This window comes from Chamaea fasciata, unplaced genomic scaffold (genome assembly GCF_029207755.1).
Source record: "Chamaea fasciata isolate MVZ Bird 193981 ecotype frontalis unplaced genomic scaffold, bChaFas1.0.hap1 SCAF_5, whole genome shotgun sequence".
Classification (NCBI taxonomy): Eukaryota; Metazoa; Chordata; class Aves; order Passeriformes; family Sylviidae; genus Chamaea; species Chamaea fasciata.
Genome location: NW_027094090.1, coordinates 43,512,531 through 43,530,796, shown reverse-complemented (window position 1 = coordinate 43,530,796; position 18,266 = coordinate 43,512,531). Strand labels below are relative to the sequence as shown.

The 18,266-nt window shown below is 35.1% G+C and overlaps 1 protein-coding gene across 1 annotated transcript; it reads left to right on the top strand.

The window, feature by feature from the left end:
* Nucleotides 1-10,225: 10,225 nt before the first annotated feature.
* KERA (keratocan) lies at nt 10,226-17,606 on the top strand. Its single transcript, XM_066184602.1, has 2 exons — nt 10,226-11,111; nt 15,692-17,606. Exons 1-2 carry the CDS (start codon nt 10,226-10,228, stop codon nt 15,862-15,864), a joined length of 1,059 nt encoding a protein of 352 aa, XP_066040699.1. The 3' UTR covers nt 15,865-17,606.
* The last annotated feature ends 660 nt before the right edge of the window (nt 17,607-18,266 follow it).

The window sequence follows — 18,266 nt, the reverse complement described above, 5'->3', positions numbered from 1 at the left end:
AATGATTCAGTATTGTCAAAAGAAGTGAAATCTCTCAGAAACCACAGGTGGCAAGTATAATGCAGCTACACATGGTAAAGACATGGTAGTATATTCTACTCAGGAATAAATAGTCCAAATATTGTCAGCATCTTGGAACACACTTAAATAAATGTGTTAGTAACTGAGAGCTGTAAGTGGCTTGCTTGCAAGTACAGATTATCCCACGGGTACTATTTTCTTTTCAACTACTAGACTATTAAACACCCAAACAGAAACTTGCTAGTTTCTATAGCAAAACCAGAAACTATCACCTCTGAAAAAAACCCAAACCAATTCATACCAATTCGCATGTTGCCAATTGCAGATGTTCAAAACCCAATCACAAAGAAACCTGGGACTAAAACAAGAGATTCAGATAACAATATAAATATTTCCCTCCTATTTTTTTTTAAATTTTAGAATTCATAAATATTATTGCTTTTTTACCCCTATACAGGAAGGATTGAAAATAAAATTTGTTACTAATTGACTAGGATTTTCATTGCAGAATGAAGTCTAAATCTGGGGCTTTCTGAACAAATCAGAGTGGTAATCACTGTGGCATAGCACCTAGACATTGTAACATAGAAAAAGAAGAAGGAAGTGCATGCAGAACTCCCCAAAGTAAAGAAAAAATATATGGGAAATGGTATTTATCCATTTCCAGAGAGCTTTAACCCAAGATTTCCCTTCATAGAAAAATATACTATACACTTCTAGAGCACAAACTGAGAATGAGATTTGTCACCAGATTGCTGCAATTTAACAACACAACAGAAACGTAATATTCTTTTCAGCTTGTTTCAGCAAACCAATTACTTTTATGCAAAATGAAGGAGTATGAACAGTGAGACTGAGAACAGTCCAACTCATGATAGATCAGAACCTGTTAAGTGAACTTCCCTCAACCTTCTTCTTTCCAGGTAATGCCAAGGTATTTACCTTAGTCTCTCTGAATATGACATATGTCAGCCAATGACTTATTCCAGTGTGCCACTGCCTAAAAGAGTGATACAGAGAATGTGTCCAGTTCTGGGGTGCACGGTGAAAGGGAATGGTAGCACAGAAAAAGTTCCAGAAAGAGAAATTTGAGCTGGACATACAAAAACATTCTCACAGTGAGTTCATAAAGCACTGTCAATAAGTGCCCAGGGAGGCAGTGGATTCTCCAACCTCAGAAATTTTCTTATCTTGCACGGGCAGTGCCCTCGGGGACAGACCTGTCTTTGAAGCTAGCCTTAGTTTTAGAAGGAGGTTGAACTAAAATTTCTTCAGATGTTTATTCAAACTTATTGATAATTTCTGTGAATCTGTGTTTCTAAGAATACTAGTAGCCAATGGGGAACAATACCAATTTTAATAACCAATTCCACATCTGAAGAGTTTAGCATGAACTTCATGGGGAAAATTTCTTGTTTCAGGTTCCAGTCCATAATTCCAACTCCTATGATACTCACAAAATCTTAACTCAGCTGACATTTGGATATAGATTCCATAGGTAGGAACTGTGGAATCTTCCTTTCAATACCTTTGCTAGCTTGTGCAAATCTGTTCCCATTTTAACTCTTGTGATTTACTGAATAGTGGCAGTGAAATCAGAGATCCATCCCTTCTAACTCTCCCATGTGGGACAGCTATAGCAAACATGCCACCATCCTAATGGACAGAGTGGTCATGGAGGACATTTTGTTAAGAATTTTTTTTCAGATTCAGATATTGGTTAAAAGGCTTTCTATCTGTAAGAAAAAGAACTTAATTAGTAGGCCTTATGGCTTTCAAAAATAACTATCTTTCCTACTTAGCCTGAAAAGTTCCACACCAGTTAGTACAGAGAAAGAAAATGAGTGCTAACTGCACTTTAGGACACTCATCTTGAACGTAGAAAGGTCAGGTTCAAGTGCCAGGGCAAATCAGTACTTCATTGTGTGAAGAAAAGCAGCTTTAGAGGCTGGAGCACTTTTTATCCCACTATACCCTGTTCCGAGATAAGACTGTTATTGTGGGCTGAAAGGTACGTATTGCTGCTCTTTAGTGCTATAAAGATGATGCTTTGTGGGTGTCACCCCTTACGAGGTGAATTATATTCATTTCCATATTTGAATTCTTAATCTACAGATCAAATAACACAACATTTTAAACAAGTTTTGATTACTAGAATTTTTTTTAAAGTATAATCCCTCTTATGTGGTACCTCTGTGGTATAGCATACTTTATATTCTGAAATTTAAGCAGGAAGTGAAAAAAATGAGGTAAATACATGAGAGGAGAAATATTATTTACGGTCCATATGACAGTGTAGAAAGAAAGGGATTTGTCCGAATGCATCTAACTTCTGAAAAAGAGGAAAGCTGCAGCATTGTGCAAACAAAGTAGTTTTGTCTTTATTCTGCGTATCCCAGTGTGGGGCAATGCATACAAGTCATGGTAGTTAGTCAACCTGAATAGAGCACATATTCAAATAACTACAAAGACACTTTGAAATCTATTAAATAATACTTGGAAAAATATATTTCTGTTGATGATAATGCTTTCATTGAAACATGCATAATATTTCAGACCGAAGTACTTGAAGCCTTTATAAATTTCATACCTTATAAACCAATTTAATAATAAGCTCTCTTGAAGATAAGTCTTTCAAAATTCCTGTTTCCATAATCTTTCCAGTATAACATCATGTGATTTTGCCATCCATTGTACTATGCACACTGGTTTCCAAACTACATGAACAAATGTTTTCTGAACTTCACTGTTAGATTTCATCATTACAGCCATTTTGCTGTCTCAAAAAAAAAAAAATCAGTAAATCAGTAAGTTCTTAAAATAAAGTGCAATGCTGCATTGATTTGATGAAGAATTTATGATTACCTGCGTAAAAAAAATGAGATTTTTTTATTCAGATTCCTAAGTTTGGGTAAGAAGAACCATCCCCTACATTATTATTATTCCCACCCTCAATTCAGAAGAAGGAAAGGTGTGATGCTCCAAATGAAAATCACAGCCTTGTGCTGAGGTATATATTATACAGAGAATGCAGAAGGGAACTAGGCATTTACTGCTGGGATTCCCAACTGCCACCATGAAGAGCATGAAATCATCTGAGAAAAGGGCAGGTAGTGTTGAAGAACACCCCTTTGATTATTTAGGCTTATTGAGGTCATTATTTAGGGCTCTAGAGCACTGCATGGTGCTTGGCCAGGGATGGGTGATGAATTCTCTCTGGAGCTGAGCTCCAGTGCTGTCTTCAAAGAAAAAGGTAGTGTCAGTTTGCATCAAAGTGCTGGGTGTTGAGGAATTTCGTCTACACTATAAAGACTTAGTTTCAACATGTTCCATCTGAAAGGATAATCAGTGACTGGATTAGTCATGGTAAGATTTGAGCTTGAAGTTGAAACTCTGGAAGAAAACTCAAGTGCTTTGGGAAACGCCAGTGCTTGCAAGTGATGACTGATATCGCAATTCAAGAAAATAAAAATCACATAGTCTAATGTTTAATTTCAGTATTTCCCAAGAGTATCTGCGTTAAAAATTAGAACAAAGATTACTACAATTAATGGAAAATAAGAGCTGAGTTTTCATGTAGCTTATGCCATTTGGCATTTCTTTCTAAATATTAAAAAGCCCCTGAACCTTGAATTTCTCATGTGGCAAAATCACTCTGTAAGATCATTAGTATAAGGGGAATAAAATATTTTTTTTTTCATTAAGTTGTGGGAATTCTCATTTCTGCAGGCCTTGTCATTTTAGAGGACAGATGTTTCTATCAGTTTAAATTTCTTGAAGTCCATTGTTTTACTGTAGGGATCTAAACTGAAGATGGATTAAAATCTTTTTGGACTTTTTAACAACAGAAGAAAATAAGAAAAGAGAAGTTAACAAAAATTAAGGTGAAGAGTATAATTAAAGGATAGTAAAAACAGTTTGTTTTCACTATCTTTATATTATTTCATAATATTTAATCCTTGATGGTCCATAGTTCAAAATTGTATTCTGTAGGTTTACAGAATAGGCATCAAATCACTAATACATGTTTTCATTTACCATTGATTGTCTGGAAAATACAAATCATCTAAATAGCTACACATGGTCCCAGCAACTCAATATATCTGTGTGTAATTGATAAATGCATGTTAGATATTTTAATTTAAGATATATTTGGCATTTTAAAAATTGAGTCCCAGGATAGGATAGATTTGTTTCAGCATTGAAATTGTTGAAAGCGTGAAAACAAAGCAAACTAAGAGATTGACAGCAACATTTACATAGTAGGTAAAGTAAACCTAGCAAGCCAAGACAAATACCAGATCTTGGCATTGTGTAATGGAACCGTTTTGGTATCACTGTGGTAAAGAGTTCAAAACAGAGAGAAAGGGAACAGAGTGCCAGAAATTTATTTAATGAAGCATATTCAGAAGACCAATATATTTCCAATAAAAGCTGAGCCCTTTTCCACAGCTGTTCTTTTCTGAAATGTGTTGCTCTGCAATGATCTCTTTCAGTTAAGCTACCCAGTTCCCACTGTAGTTTTGATAAGGAAGTGAAGTTGTGCAGGAAGTAAACAGCTAGAGTTTTGTTTCTGGACTTTCAGAATTGAATCTTATCTTCCTAAATCCTATATAAACAAGAGGTCAGGTGACATCTCCATTTAACAAATTAAGCCAGTCAAGCTGTTCCCCAGGGTTTCTTTAAGCAATGTATTCTGATCCAAACTGAAAGCTCCCCATGTAAACTCCCTATACTTCAGCCGCCTGCATATGCACAAAAGAAGCTATTTAAATAAGAAATTCAATTTCTTCCACTGAGAGCTCTAAGCAGGTAATTCTAGACTTCCAGAAGAGGTGGGGCATTCCTGCTACTAAGTCTGTTTAGTTTTAATTTCTTTTGTTCACTACGAATGATGTGCAGTAAAATACATCCATAGGGGCAGGGTCTGGAACATCTGGGCTGGTCCTTTGATCTGTCTACAATGTCCCTTGGGCTAGCCTGAAGGGCTCAGTCATCTGCTTTCTTTTGGACTCTTTGATCTTGCTGACCTTCTGTGGCTGTTTTTTAAAAGAAGCAGCAGATATTATTATTTGAGATACATCACTGTCTGGTGGTCAGGGAACTGTTTAGAAATAGAATTTCTGTCTTTTTGACTCTGGGTAAAACTCAGAGCAACAATGCAGAAAGAGAGAGATTGCTACATGCCCGTCATCAGAAGTGAAAGAGGCAGACTGAACCCTGAGCAAAAGTCAGCACCCCCATGAAGATGTCTGGAGCTGCCATTGGAGTATAGGATGAAGAATACACAAACTGGACTGTCTTCAGCTTTTGAAGCACTCCCTTTTCTCTAGTAAACATGAAGATAAGTCAAGAGCCTGTTTCAGAGGAACTGATTGTCCTGTGGAGCAAGGCACATAATTTTTAGTAAAGTACTGCCCAAATTTAGGCACCCTGGATTTCAGCCTTTGCTAAATGGAGCAATCCACAGGGCTAATGAATAAGTTCTGCTTGCAGTATACTCCTGGGTTTGCTGGTGATGAACTATACACATGCTTGATGCTTAACAGACCTTGCTTCGAGTTCTATCTGAGACATATGGCAGCCATTACTGAAAGAAAGTGATGCATTTTTTCACTGTCAGCAGCTCTGATTCTAAAACAGAACAACAGCTCCAAACAGCACTCCGAGTCCAGTCTCTGTTTCTATGTTTTTTACTCTTCTAGTCTTTCTCAAGTTTGTGAGCTGTTTTATTTTCATGCATATAGATTAATCCTCTCAAGGAAATGTTACTACCCCCTGCAGTTGTCAATACTCCTCACTTTTTTCACTTTTTTTAATGCAAATTCTCTTGATTAACAGTGTGGATTGAAAGGAGACAGAGTAAAAATCCTGTAGTAGCTTCAGACATCTTTCTCAAACTAGAACAATCCCAAAGGTATCTTTTAGAATTATCTCCAAAATTCAGGGTGGGTTTCCGCAGTATTTTTACTGTAATATTTTTTCCACTTTTGTTGTTGTGAAATATCTTTTGTATTGTTACTTAACTGCTCATGGTCTCAGATGCTCTTTGTGTTTCACTAATATTTGCCTTTGATCACTCAGCTTCTCAAGTTAAAAATTACTTCATTAACACAAAATTCTTAGCTCTCTCTTACTGAAAATAAGGTTCTGGAAAGAGCCTCAGGTTGGCTATGCAAAACAAATGTCTCCCAAACCATTAGTCATTTTTGAAAATCTTGGCCATGGTCTTTTATTAGTCTGTAAAACTTTATCACCATAATGTGCAACCTATAAATAAGAAATATTTACACCAGATGATGGAGGATTGAACAGAAAAAAGGTATCATGTGTGCATAATCTTGAAGGTTTCAAGGAAAGCAGACTTTCTGCAAAGTCTGCTTAGACACCCAGGGAACCACTTGTCTCTGCAGACATATTTAAAAATTTGTGAGAGCATGTAAGAATATGTATTACAGTTGTCACACTCTTGCTTCCTGATTTTGAGGACATTTCTTTTAATTTTTTCCTGCATTGTTTGCATCAGAAGAAATGGAAATTAATATCATTGAGAAAGTCTTAGAAAATGTATTTTGCTATTTTTTTCTCTGAGTGAAGGACTCCTACTTTGAATGGGATGGAAACATGTTTGATATGGATCAAATACCTGGCCTCTAAATCCACAAATGGCAATTTATGACCCCTTGCTGGATAGTATATCATATAAATAGTGCCGCTGCTTGCCACAGGATAAACAGCAAGTCCCTTTGCCAGGAACTTCTGTGATAACAGAATGAATATCTGGACATGATTAGCAGGTAAAAATACCAGGTAAATTCAGACCATCAGGAAGCATAAAACAAATCAATTATTTTTGTTGTTGCTAAATGTAAACATCTGGCAACATACATTTCTGTGTGCAACAGCAGATATCTGCCATCAAGACTCGGAATTTTAGACTCCTCAGTACAACATTCAGGATGGACTCTGCTCATTCTTCAGTGGCAAAGGGACCTCAGTGCCTCCATATTCTCTCTACAACCTTCATGAAGATTTAGCACAAAAGCAAACCAGTTTTATACTGCACTGCTTGTGGTTTACAAGAATCATAGATGCACTTTTCACGGTGAAGCCTCCTTAAATGGCTAACTGGTCATACAACTATTTTGAATTTCACTCATGGGTGCCTCTGCCTCTCCCTATATCTTTTGGATGCACTCCAGATGACAACCATCCTTGTCAATAATGTGGGGCACCAGCTCTGCTGCAGGAGGTCCAGGTCTTAAACATTTTAAGTGCTAGGGGTTTAAAGTGACCCTCATGATGAAAATAGGGCATCTTTATGGCTTCTATAATTATTACATCTGCTTAAAACTAGAACTTTAATTTTTAGGTATAGATGTAAATTAATTTAATCTAATTTAAATTATTAAAATATTCTACTTAGTATGCATGAAGGAATCAGTTTTACACCTGCTTTGTAAGAAATCCCTGATAATTTTTAAGAGGTGTTGGAGGACCTGGAGTTCTAGCAGAGTGAAACACTTAAGCACTTATTTTATTTTTAAGCACATAAACAATGCAAAAATTACTGATGGTTAGAATGTACTTTTTCATAAACAAGAAACATGGTGGTACAAACATGTACTCATGAAAAAAAGTTATGAGATGTTTAACTTTAGCCTTACTGAAGTCAGTGAAATTATGAAATAGGTTTCTATAGGTTTTATGGTGAAAATCAAACAGATGAAGCTGATCTAAAATAATTACGCAACTAAGCTTTAAAACTAATATAACTCATTAAAAGTACCAGGATATGTTTTATGTTTTCAATAATTTTCATTAGCTTTTTCCTTAAATTATTTATGTCAGTGTTCTGGCTTTGAACATGAATAGTTTTTCTGATATGAAGTTGTTACTTTAAGTTTGGACTAAAAAGGAAAACAAAAATCTTCCAAAATACTTAATGTGAGAAATATGTGTCTATCTTTGGAGAGCAATTTGGCTGCAAAGAGTTTGCTTTAGATCAATGATAAAAGAAAATTTTAGGAGACACTGGAGAATATCATAACTTTGTAGAAATGTATGTAAATATCTCTCTGAACAAAAAGGAAAAGGTAATATTTAATCTTTAAAGAAATGAAAATATGTTATTAAAAATTATTAGGAAATGCTTTTGCTCTCTTCTCCTAATCAAGGCTTTTTTTTCTTTAAACAGCATGACAGCATCTGCATTTAATAAAAATCAAATAAAATATTTCCGTAGAAACAGATGGCACTGGTTTTAATTCTCTGTGGCCAATTCAGGTATAATGAGAATGAGTTATGATGTAATTCAGCTTTGCGTGTAAAGTATCTTCTAACAAAAATGTTGAATAAATGTACACTTTGGGTTACCTGTTTCATCTAGACCAGCTCCCCTCATCGGACAGAACATAAAAAATCAAATGCCTTCAGCTCAGTGGCTGCTTGATATTAAGGCCAGGATTTCCTTCTTTCCCTGCCTGGGTGCTGAGGTGCCTTGGCTGTTTCAGGGGTTAAAAGCTGTAAGCACTGATGCGTATATATGAGGCTGTATTCCTAGAACAGGGCTTGTAGCCTGACTCAAGCTATTACAGTCTAACAGGGACCAATAGAAAGAGAAGAAGATCCAAGAAAGCTGAGGTAAGCCCAAACTCTGAAGCAATGTCAAACTAGAAGCAATAGCTAATAAGGTGTGCATGGAAATACAACTGGGAATACTAGTATGTACTTCCAATTTTATATGCTGCTAATTCTTAGGAGGACAGGGAGCAAACACAGTGGTTAGCAGCCAAAAGCGGCGAATTTACAGTGATTTCTAACTGCCTTCAGATAGCTCTGGAACTTGACTAACGAGGTAAATTGCTTTATATTTCTTTTTTTAAGTGTTATTAAGGTTATGAATATTTACAGAGTAAGAAAGTTGCAAATTCACTGTGTGAAATAGAAATGTTACTCTTTAGAAATACTTTATTTTTCCCTTTGTTTGGAATGCTTCCAGATACCAGTTTCTGGGACTGGAAAAGCTATAGGATACTGCACTTGTTACTGCTAATAACAGTGTTGAAAACTATTAAATTACTACATATTATATGCAGTAACAGAACTGAGTTCTTAACCCTACTGATGCATTAATCCTATGAGACAATTTGCTCTTTATTTAAATACTATTTTTGTAAAACAAACCTCCTAAATTTGACCAGAAATTGCAGCTATCACTTTTGCCTCTACATTGCAAAATGCTTGTTAATCTTCATGAGGCAGTAAGCAAGATAATAGAGTTTGTAAGACACTGTTTTTTATGCTACACAAATATTCACTTTCTGAGTGAATTATCAGTGATGATTTTGTTTATTTAATCATGGAAGAGGGTAAAAAAAAGCAAATAAGTAGGAAAATAGTTAAAAATGCATAAATGTATATGAACAGTTTGGTTAGAATTTACTTTTTGTGGATATAATTTTGTTAGGACTTACTCTTTGTGTCATTTAGAGCAGGAATTTGTTATCTCTGTTTGCTTTAGGGAAGGAAATTTGTAAGTTTGGATATGAGAGAGTGAGTGAGACAGGGAATGGATTAGTCAAACATATTCCCTCCAAGCTTTTAAGAACATGCCCAACAAACAGCTGTTAAAACACTACTTTATCTTCCATTTTTCAATGAAGAAAAAAAAATTAAAATGGAAAATCTGATCCAGATGCCATTATAATTTAAGAGAGCAAAAACAGAAAAGAGGGTATGATTAATTTTAAAAGGAGGAACACAGAGTGCAATAATATTTATATCATCATGGTAATTATATCTTTTCTGAAGATTAACCATTATATAATGTAGATTATTGGTCTGTAAAGGAAAACTTATACAAATTTAAAGGAGGCACTGATTTATTGCTAAAAATTACCTATATTTTCATATTCTTTGGAATGATGCTTGAATGAACATTAGTTAAACTGGTAGCCAATGTGAAGTCTAAGCTGAAGAGGGAAATGTTTATCAACATATAGCAGAGAACAGTTTATACATCTTATATTACTTTTCCGTTTTTTCTCAGCAGGCCATAGATAATACCCTAGAGAACAGAATTTGGCTGTTTATAAAGGAAATATTATTTTATATGCAAAACTCTTTTGTTAATCCAGTATGCTGCTAGGGAGTTTTATTGAGAAACAGCTAATTGGTATTTTCCCCTTCCAAGGCAAACACCATGATTCTGAAAGTCTATACAAGCCTTTTGCTCTTATTCTTGATCAATTTCGTGTGGACTCGAACTGTGAGACAAGTTTATGATGATCTGGATCCTGACCATTGGTCTCGCTATACTTCTGAGTGTCCACAGGAGTGCTTTTGTCCTCCTAGTTTCCCCAATGCATTATACTGTGATAACAAAGGACTTAAAGAAATACCTCCAATTCCAGCAAGAATTTGGTACCTCTATCTTCAAAACAATCAAATTAAAACACTTTCAGAGAAACCTTTTGTGAATGCCACTCATCTGAGATGGATAAATCTGAACAAGAATAAGATCACAAACAGTGGAATTGAGAGTGGTGTGCTGAGCAAGCTAAAAAGACTGCTTTACTTATTCCTTGAAGAAAATGAATTGGAAGAAGTGCCTGCCCCATTACCAGTGGGTCTGGAACAGCTAAGGCTAGCCAGAAACAAAATCTCCAAAATCCCAGAAGGAGTCTTCAGCCACTTGGAAAACCTTACTATGTTAGACCTGCACCAGAACAATTTGCTGGACAGCGCTCTTCAAAGTGACACCTTCCAAGGACTCAACAACCTTATGCAACTCAACATAGCAAAAAATTCACTCAAGAAAATGCCTTTAAGCATTCCAGCTAATACACTGCAGCTGTTTTTGGACAACAACTCCATCGAAGTTATACCAGAAAACTACTTCAGTGCAATACCCAAAGTGACTTTCCTTAGGCTGAACTACAATAAATTATCTGACGATGGTATCCCTCCAAATGGGTTTAATGTTTCATCTATTTTAGACCTACAGCTGTCTCACAATCAGCTCACTAAAATTCCACCAATCAATGCCCACCTTGAACACCTTCATCTTGATCATAACAAAATCAAAAGTAAGTGTGTATTATTACAAGTGTGGGACCATTCAAAACCGTATCTATTTTAAATATCTACTTAACTATAAAAATGCTCTACAAGATAAGGTGATTAAAATCATAGAATCATTAAATAATTTGGGAAGGAAGGGACCTCTAGAGGTAATTTATTGTCATTTATTCCAACCTTCCTGCAATAAGCAGGGACATTTGATGGGGTTTCTCAGAGCCCTGTCCAGACTGACCCTGAAATTTGCCAGGGATGGGGCATCCACCACCTCTCTGAGCAAACGGTTTTCATGTTTTACTGATTTTACAGCATATTTGTTCTACTAAGATTTATGTCCTCAAAAGTTTTCCATTTTGTGTAAATGGGATGAGGTTTTGTACCCAAGGCAACAGAAGCCTGTTGGTTTTAATAATTCACTTTCAGGACTCTTTTCAAATTCATCCAGTTATAGAAGGGGCGTGGTGATTAGGGACATTACATGCTCTATATAATGAAAGGATCTACTCAGTAAGTACTTCATTTCATGCCAAAAGTCAAAATAAAAACGATGACCTTTTTATTCACCACTGCACAGAAGGAAGCCAAGTTTCTATATTTATCTTTCCATCATGGTGACTTAATTGAAGACATGGTCCCTTACCACTTTTTTGTGCCACTTTGGTTAAAAATAATGGTTTGGCTTTTTCACAAAACAAAGACTTACGAAAGGAAGATACTTATTTATAATTTAAATTCATTCACTGCATTTTGCAAAATAAAAGTGTGAAATCATGTCAATAAAAAAAAATTGTATAACTAGCATATATTTAAGAGACGTTCAACAATTCTAACTGTTAATTAGAGTTAAAACTTATGACAGATGTTGTTTCTGAACATATTTAATTGCCCCCTGGTTACTAAAGATTTTCTTTAATTGCTTCACTTCAGGGCCTCAGGTGCAGACTTTATTCTGTCACTTCAAGTGGACACAAAATTGAAATCAATGGAATGTAGTCTGTCCAGTGTAAGAACAGTTTAGTGTCTAAGGTAGTATTTAAAGAGCTGTCCAGTCCTCTTCCTTCCGTAAATAAGTTTGACAAAGCTTAAGACCATGAAAATTAACTTTTGTAGTATGTGTAAAATCAAGTGTCATGTTCCAATGACACATGAACTGTAAAACTGAATCAGGACACTTTTCCACAAGTCTTGTATTCCTCAATGCCTTTACCACTTTTCAAAAATCATTGTCAACTTAAACCTTAAACACAAAACTGACTTAAGCCAAAAAAAAAAAAAAAACAACCCAAAACCCAAAAAACTTAGTAATTGAATATAAAATAGTTGAAATAGTTGCAACCTGATACCTTCAATTAAAATTGGGTATTTATTATGTAAGGGTGTTTACCACAAAGCATAATTTTTCAAGAAGGAAGGGATAAGGACATAATCTACATGAGACATTGCTCTAATAGATAATATCTTAAAGGGTCTTTAGGATTGCAAACAAGGAATGTAATTAGGCCAGAGTAATAAGAGCTGACATTAATTCTGCAGATTGGTTTTGTCTTCTTAAACCCAGATCAGTTGCTACTTTAAGATAATCAATGTCAAAGGTTTGAAAGAAAAATACCTGTAAAGTCTTGATCTGTTTTGTTCACAAAAGAGTCCTGCTGAAGATTTATGTGTGGAGCACAAGCCCCTTTTATAATATTAATTGTCAGGTATTCCTTCACAACTGCAAATCACTGCTTTATTTTCTATTGGTGAATCACTGTTGTCATTGCAAGAGTTCAGACATCAGAATTTCTGTGTAAATGCCATTTGTATATGTTTTATTGTATGTTATTTTGTAATATCAATTCTTCATATAAGTGCATGGCCTTATTTTTCCGGAGACCATTTATGAAGATATAAGTCCTTCTGAAGCCCACGAAACCAATGATAGCCTCATCATTTGTCTCAGTGGAACAAGAATTTCACCTACAATGGCTTCCCTGAGGATCTTGATACACAGAGGAAAGAACTATTCCAATTTTGGAAGTAAAATCAACTTAAAACTAAAAGTAATTATGTCTCCGACAGATATGCAACACATTTGTTCCATGGTATTTTAAAACACACATGCCTACATATTTACCTAGGAGATACACTTGTGAGACTCTGGGTAGTTGTTAAATAGTGGAAAAGAGAATGTTAAAGTAAGCAAAGAGAAGGTATGAAAGGATGATGTAACAAGTGAGCAAGGGTAAGCAGGTGGTATAATTGCACTGCTATCAAAGGACAAATTAAAGGCAGCAAACAGTAAGTTCCCCTGGAAGAACACCAGGAGGCTGGGAGAGATACTGTGAACTAATATTCCACGTGTAGAGAAAGGAAGAAATCCTTGGGCCATGTATCTAAATTTTGTTTCTAAATTGTAAGTTTTACTGGAAAAGAAACAGGATCTTCTGCAGTTCTCCGGCAGAGATACAGTGCTAGCCATCAATGAGAACCTCTTTGGCAGTTTTCCCTTACAGCAGCCCTAGTTTTCATGTTTAAATATTAGAGAACAATTTTGTTGACAAGTAGTGGAATTCATCTTCTTTGAATAAACTATCCTAGACTTTTTTTAATCTAATTTGTGGTAGTCACACAGACTTCCTACTCCATGGAAAGGGAGACACAATTGCATAGGAAAATTCATCCCATCTTAAGGAGCTGTTGGTCCCCTTTTGAAAGTATTAATCTCTCCCTAGAGTTTAAAAAGAGAGTCTAAATGGTTTACTTAGGCTGACACTTATACGTGGATCAATTTAGGCAAGGTGAATTGTATCTCTAGAAGGAAAGACCTGTTCCTCCTACTTAAACAAAATTCAGTACTGTATCCCTGAGAAAGAGAGTGAAAGAGAGAAAAAGAGAAAGAGGCTTTTACTCCCCTGATAGTTTGGGATGGATTTACTGTTTATGGAAAGAGAACAATAAAACCCAAACAAATTCATATCACACATCATCAGGAAATAACCTCTTCCTAGGTGGCCTGTGGTTAGATAACTGCTGCCTCACTTCAAGGCTGGAGTAATTAACCCAGTGGAAATAAGTGCAGTGAGATCGTTTCCAGGTCAGAGAATACAGAGATTTAGGACACACTTGAAGCCCTCTTGTCTTTATGAACAGTAGTGCTGACCAAACAAAGCAGATATTTTCTGCTAGATAGTGTTGATTCACCTAAAACTTTTAATAGTTGCTTTCGTAATGAAAATTCTTAAGCTTTCTGTGTTGTAAATTCACATATAAAAATAAGTTGTAGCTCGTTTCTTCCAAGAATACCAAAAGCTTTTCCAACATTAATCAAATTTCACAAGATAAACACACTTTGATATCATGGAAATAACAAAAGCTTCAGGCCTTGGCCAACTGGGTGTATTTTTCTAGTTTCCATGACGAAGATAAAGTCCACTTCCAAGATGTTGCAAGCATCTGGGCAGTTTTTCAAAATAGAGTGGAGGGGGGGAAAAAAAGTAAGTTATGGGGAAAAAAAATTAAGTTATGTTGTTATTTTTACTTCATAACACTTCTCTGGTTTGGGGGATTGTAGTCAGAAGATTTGTGCATGATATCATTACTAAATCTAAAGGGAGAATTTTTTTCCTATTTCTTTTTAGTAAAAAAACTTATTCAAAAAAATCTGTTACAAACACATTCTCCATTCACTTTTTTTTCAGTTAGTCTGAGGCCAAGACCCTCAAGCAGTCACATCAATCAAAAGATCATAATTTGGTCAAAGGAGTTTGACATCTTTGATAAACAAACACCACTTCAGAGTTTTCTAGAGGCCATTTTGAGGTTGAAATAGGGCAGCAGCTGCCTAACAACTGAAGTCAAAATATAAAAAGCATTTTAGCCAAGTGTCAGTGCAGAGGTAACCTAGAGAAGACAAGAAGCTCAAACTATTCAACACTTATGAATATGGGTAATAATTGAAGCCATAGTTTCAAATTTTATCTGTACAGAAACAAATTATATGTAATGTATATAGAATTTTGGGGATTTGTTAGCTTTCAGATTTGTAAGAAAAATATCCCATTGCACAAGTTATATTCTTGCAATCAAAACCAACTCCACTTAATAATGTGAGAGAACAGAAAAGTAAAAATTAAAAACTAAAAACACTATATAAAAAGTTCCTCTGATTCAATACTGCTCTTGCTTTGAATTCAAGATCTTCATTAGGGAAAGTTATTGTTATCAGCCTAAAATGAATGTACTGTCATTGAAATAAGATGTTCAAAACCCCTCAGAAGTGATCTTGCCTTGCTCACTCAGAGTGTAAAGAGCTGTTCAATGCTTACCATGTAGCTGTCTAACTTAGTATCCTCTTTGTCCAAGGATAAATTATGGATCTAATGGCCTTTTTTCATAATTGCAGCACAATAAATACATGATTCCCTGATCCAGAGGACATTATATGAAGATGCTTATTTTCAATCAACAGAGTATTTAAATGGTAACAAAAGCAACAGTCTCCCATGCTAGCATCAGTGGAAATTTATTTTATTTGTGTCCTAAGTGAATTTTATCTTCATGAACTTTTCCCATGAAAATAACCTAACATGCTGCTCTACATTTTCAGGTGTCAATGGTACTCAAATATGCCCAGTTTCCATTGCCCTAGAAGAAGATTACGGTTATTATGGCAACATCCCTCGCCTCCGATACCTTCGTCTGGATGGAAATGAAATTCAACCTCCAATCCCATTGGACATCATGATTTGTTTCCGACTACTTCAAGCTGTTGTCATATAAAGATATTGCAGTGTCACTCTTGTACTGTGAGAGTGTTAAGACACAAGTTTTGCTGGAATGAAACTTGCTCTAACTCATAAATCAAGAAGTAACAACTTTATTTGACTTTAATCTTTTTCTTTGCTTGTATCTTTTCTACCACTGAAAAGGTTCTTTAAGAAGGGATTTTGTTCTTTGTTCAGTAGGGTTCTTTCAGAAGGACATGAAACATGCTTAACACCTTATCCTACAAATTCATAATGTGAATATACAGAAAATCATCGGTGTAAGGTTCCAAATATTTCAAAGAAATATTTCTTGTCAAATGTGACAATTCCTACCCTGCTAACATCACTTATATAGAAAGATTATGTGTCCTTATTTTGTTACATAGCAACTAATGCAATGAATTTGGGTGCGCTTGGCCAAATGGATATGCTAATAAAATCAGGAGCTGCATGATTTCTAGTTATCAGAACTGCCACTGACATTTGAGATAGTGACTCGTGGTGAACAACCACTTAACATGCGAATAACCCATAAGTTGCTGTCATCCTTTGAAGACTAATACTTTTAAGGCAAAAAGTATATGAGGCTTAGCATCCAAAGCAGTATACTGAATATATAGCATGGTAGGGATTCATTCAGTGAATTTCAGAACTGGGATAAACTGATCCAACTCAAATCCAGCGACAAAAGACATGAGATGCAATCTCGTTCTCTCAAAGTCCCAGTTTTCTTGTGTTTTATTCTATTTTTAGTTTAGACATCATTCCTTTCTGCAACTTTAGGATCATCATTGAATATTTGGTTAATTTTAGTTTGGAGAGAGATACAACCAAGAATAGTAATGATTACATATTTCATGGACTAGGTACTTCATAAAAATGTGAATGTCTAGTTAATACAATGATGAAGAGAAAATTAAGAAGTCAAGAGATACATCACCTCCCAATTATTTACTAAACTAGGAAAGCACTTGCATAGGAATTGTATCATTTAGGCAAATGCAATCAACTCAGAGCAGTATTCAGCTATCTGCTAACTCACGTATATGCACACAATAATACTGGATTTTAGAGAAGTCCAAATTATTAGAACACAATACAATAACAATCCACTAACAAGAGAGATATCAGAAGGCAAATTTTATGAAATATGGTTGATTTTATCAAATCTAGTTGATTTCTTTTCTATTTTATAACAGAATTTCAGTAGATGACTTGAATATTAGAGTCAACTATTCACTCAGAGAGTATGACATTCTTATTTCTGCTAGCCAGCACAACAGACTATTCATCAGTCATTAGTTTAGTCTTGCATTTCTAGATAGAAGCAATTAGTTGCTCATTGATATCTTGCATCTATTGCTAACATTTTAAGACTGGCTTCAGTGGCAAGCATTTAAACCTATGCATGTGGTATAATTTTTGCTTTTCAGATTAGATTTTTTTTAAAAGTAGATTCTTAAAAGTGTTGAGAACTGTAATTTCTGACAATCAATCATTTTTATCTGAAAATCAGGACTTATTCTGCTCCAGAGAACTTGTGGAAACAACTTTGTATAGAAATCCAGCACAGGAATAACCCATTCAGAAATCCAATCACTAAACCATTTATTTTTGCTGTTCTTTTTATGTGATTGCTGAGAAACTCCTGCTCTTCTAACAAAAGTATTTTCTGTACCTCTGTATTGACCCTATATGAAAATATACAGATTTTAATAGTCTTTACAATATGTATGCATGTTTAGTTCTGTTCTTTACTCAATAACAGCATAGTAATTTATTTTTTGAAAAAAAAAAAAACTATGTGACAATACTACTAATTAAATTATAACAACAATTATATTCTTGTAGTTGGAAATGAATTTCTGCTTAAAACATAGAACAACTACATGTACTCCGAAGTGAATAGTCGCAGGCATATGATATTATTTGCACTTCCAATCAGACAGCAAAGCATCTTGAAAAAGTTACTACCCTTTTGGGTACCACATACACATTGAAGAAAAGACTAAACCTTTCCCAAAGAGATGTTAAGCTTAAATATGACAAAGGTTGATATGTAAAATCATAAAGGGATACTAGAGCATCAAGGTACTCCATTTGTTGCATAGGGGCATTATGTGACGAAATCAGGAGCACAAGATCTAATTAAATTATTTTTAACAATTATTTTCATCAGCTGTATTGCTATTTTTCCAACACAGTGTAATGTGGAAATCCTTATAAATTGGTCCTTCAAATAGACAGTACTATCCTATGCAACAGTTCTAGAACACGTGTAAATTGATGCTCAAGATTTGTTTCTGTCAAATACCAGTTAATCTGAGGAAAGTGAAAATTCGTGATACATCCTAGGACAAACTTCTATTGGGCTGAAGAGCTGCTGCTGCCAAGTGCTCTGTGTTCTATACCTTT

Excerpts from the sequence above, each read along its gene's own strand:
- KERA (XM_066184602.1), top strand. The coding sequence starts at position 10,226 with ATGATTCTGAAAGTCTATACAAGCCTTTTGCTCTTATTCTTGATCAAT. Across the intron at positions 11,112-15,691 it reads TGATCATAACAAAATCAAAA|GTGTCAATGGTACTCAAATA; the intron begins GTAAGTGTGTAT and ends CTACATTTTCAG.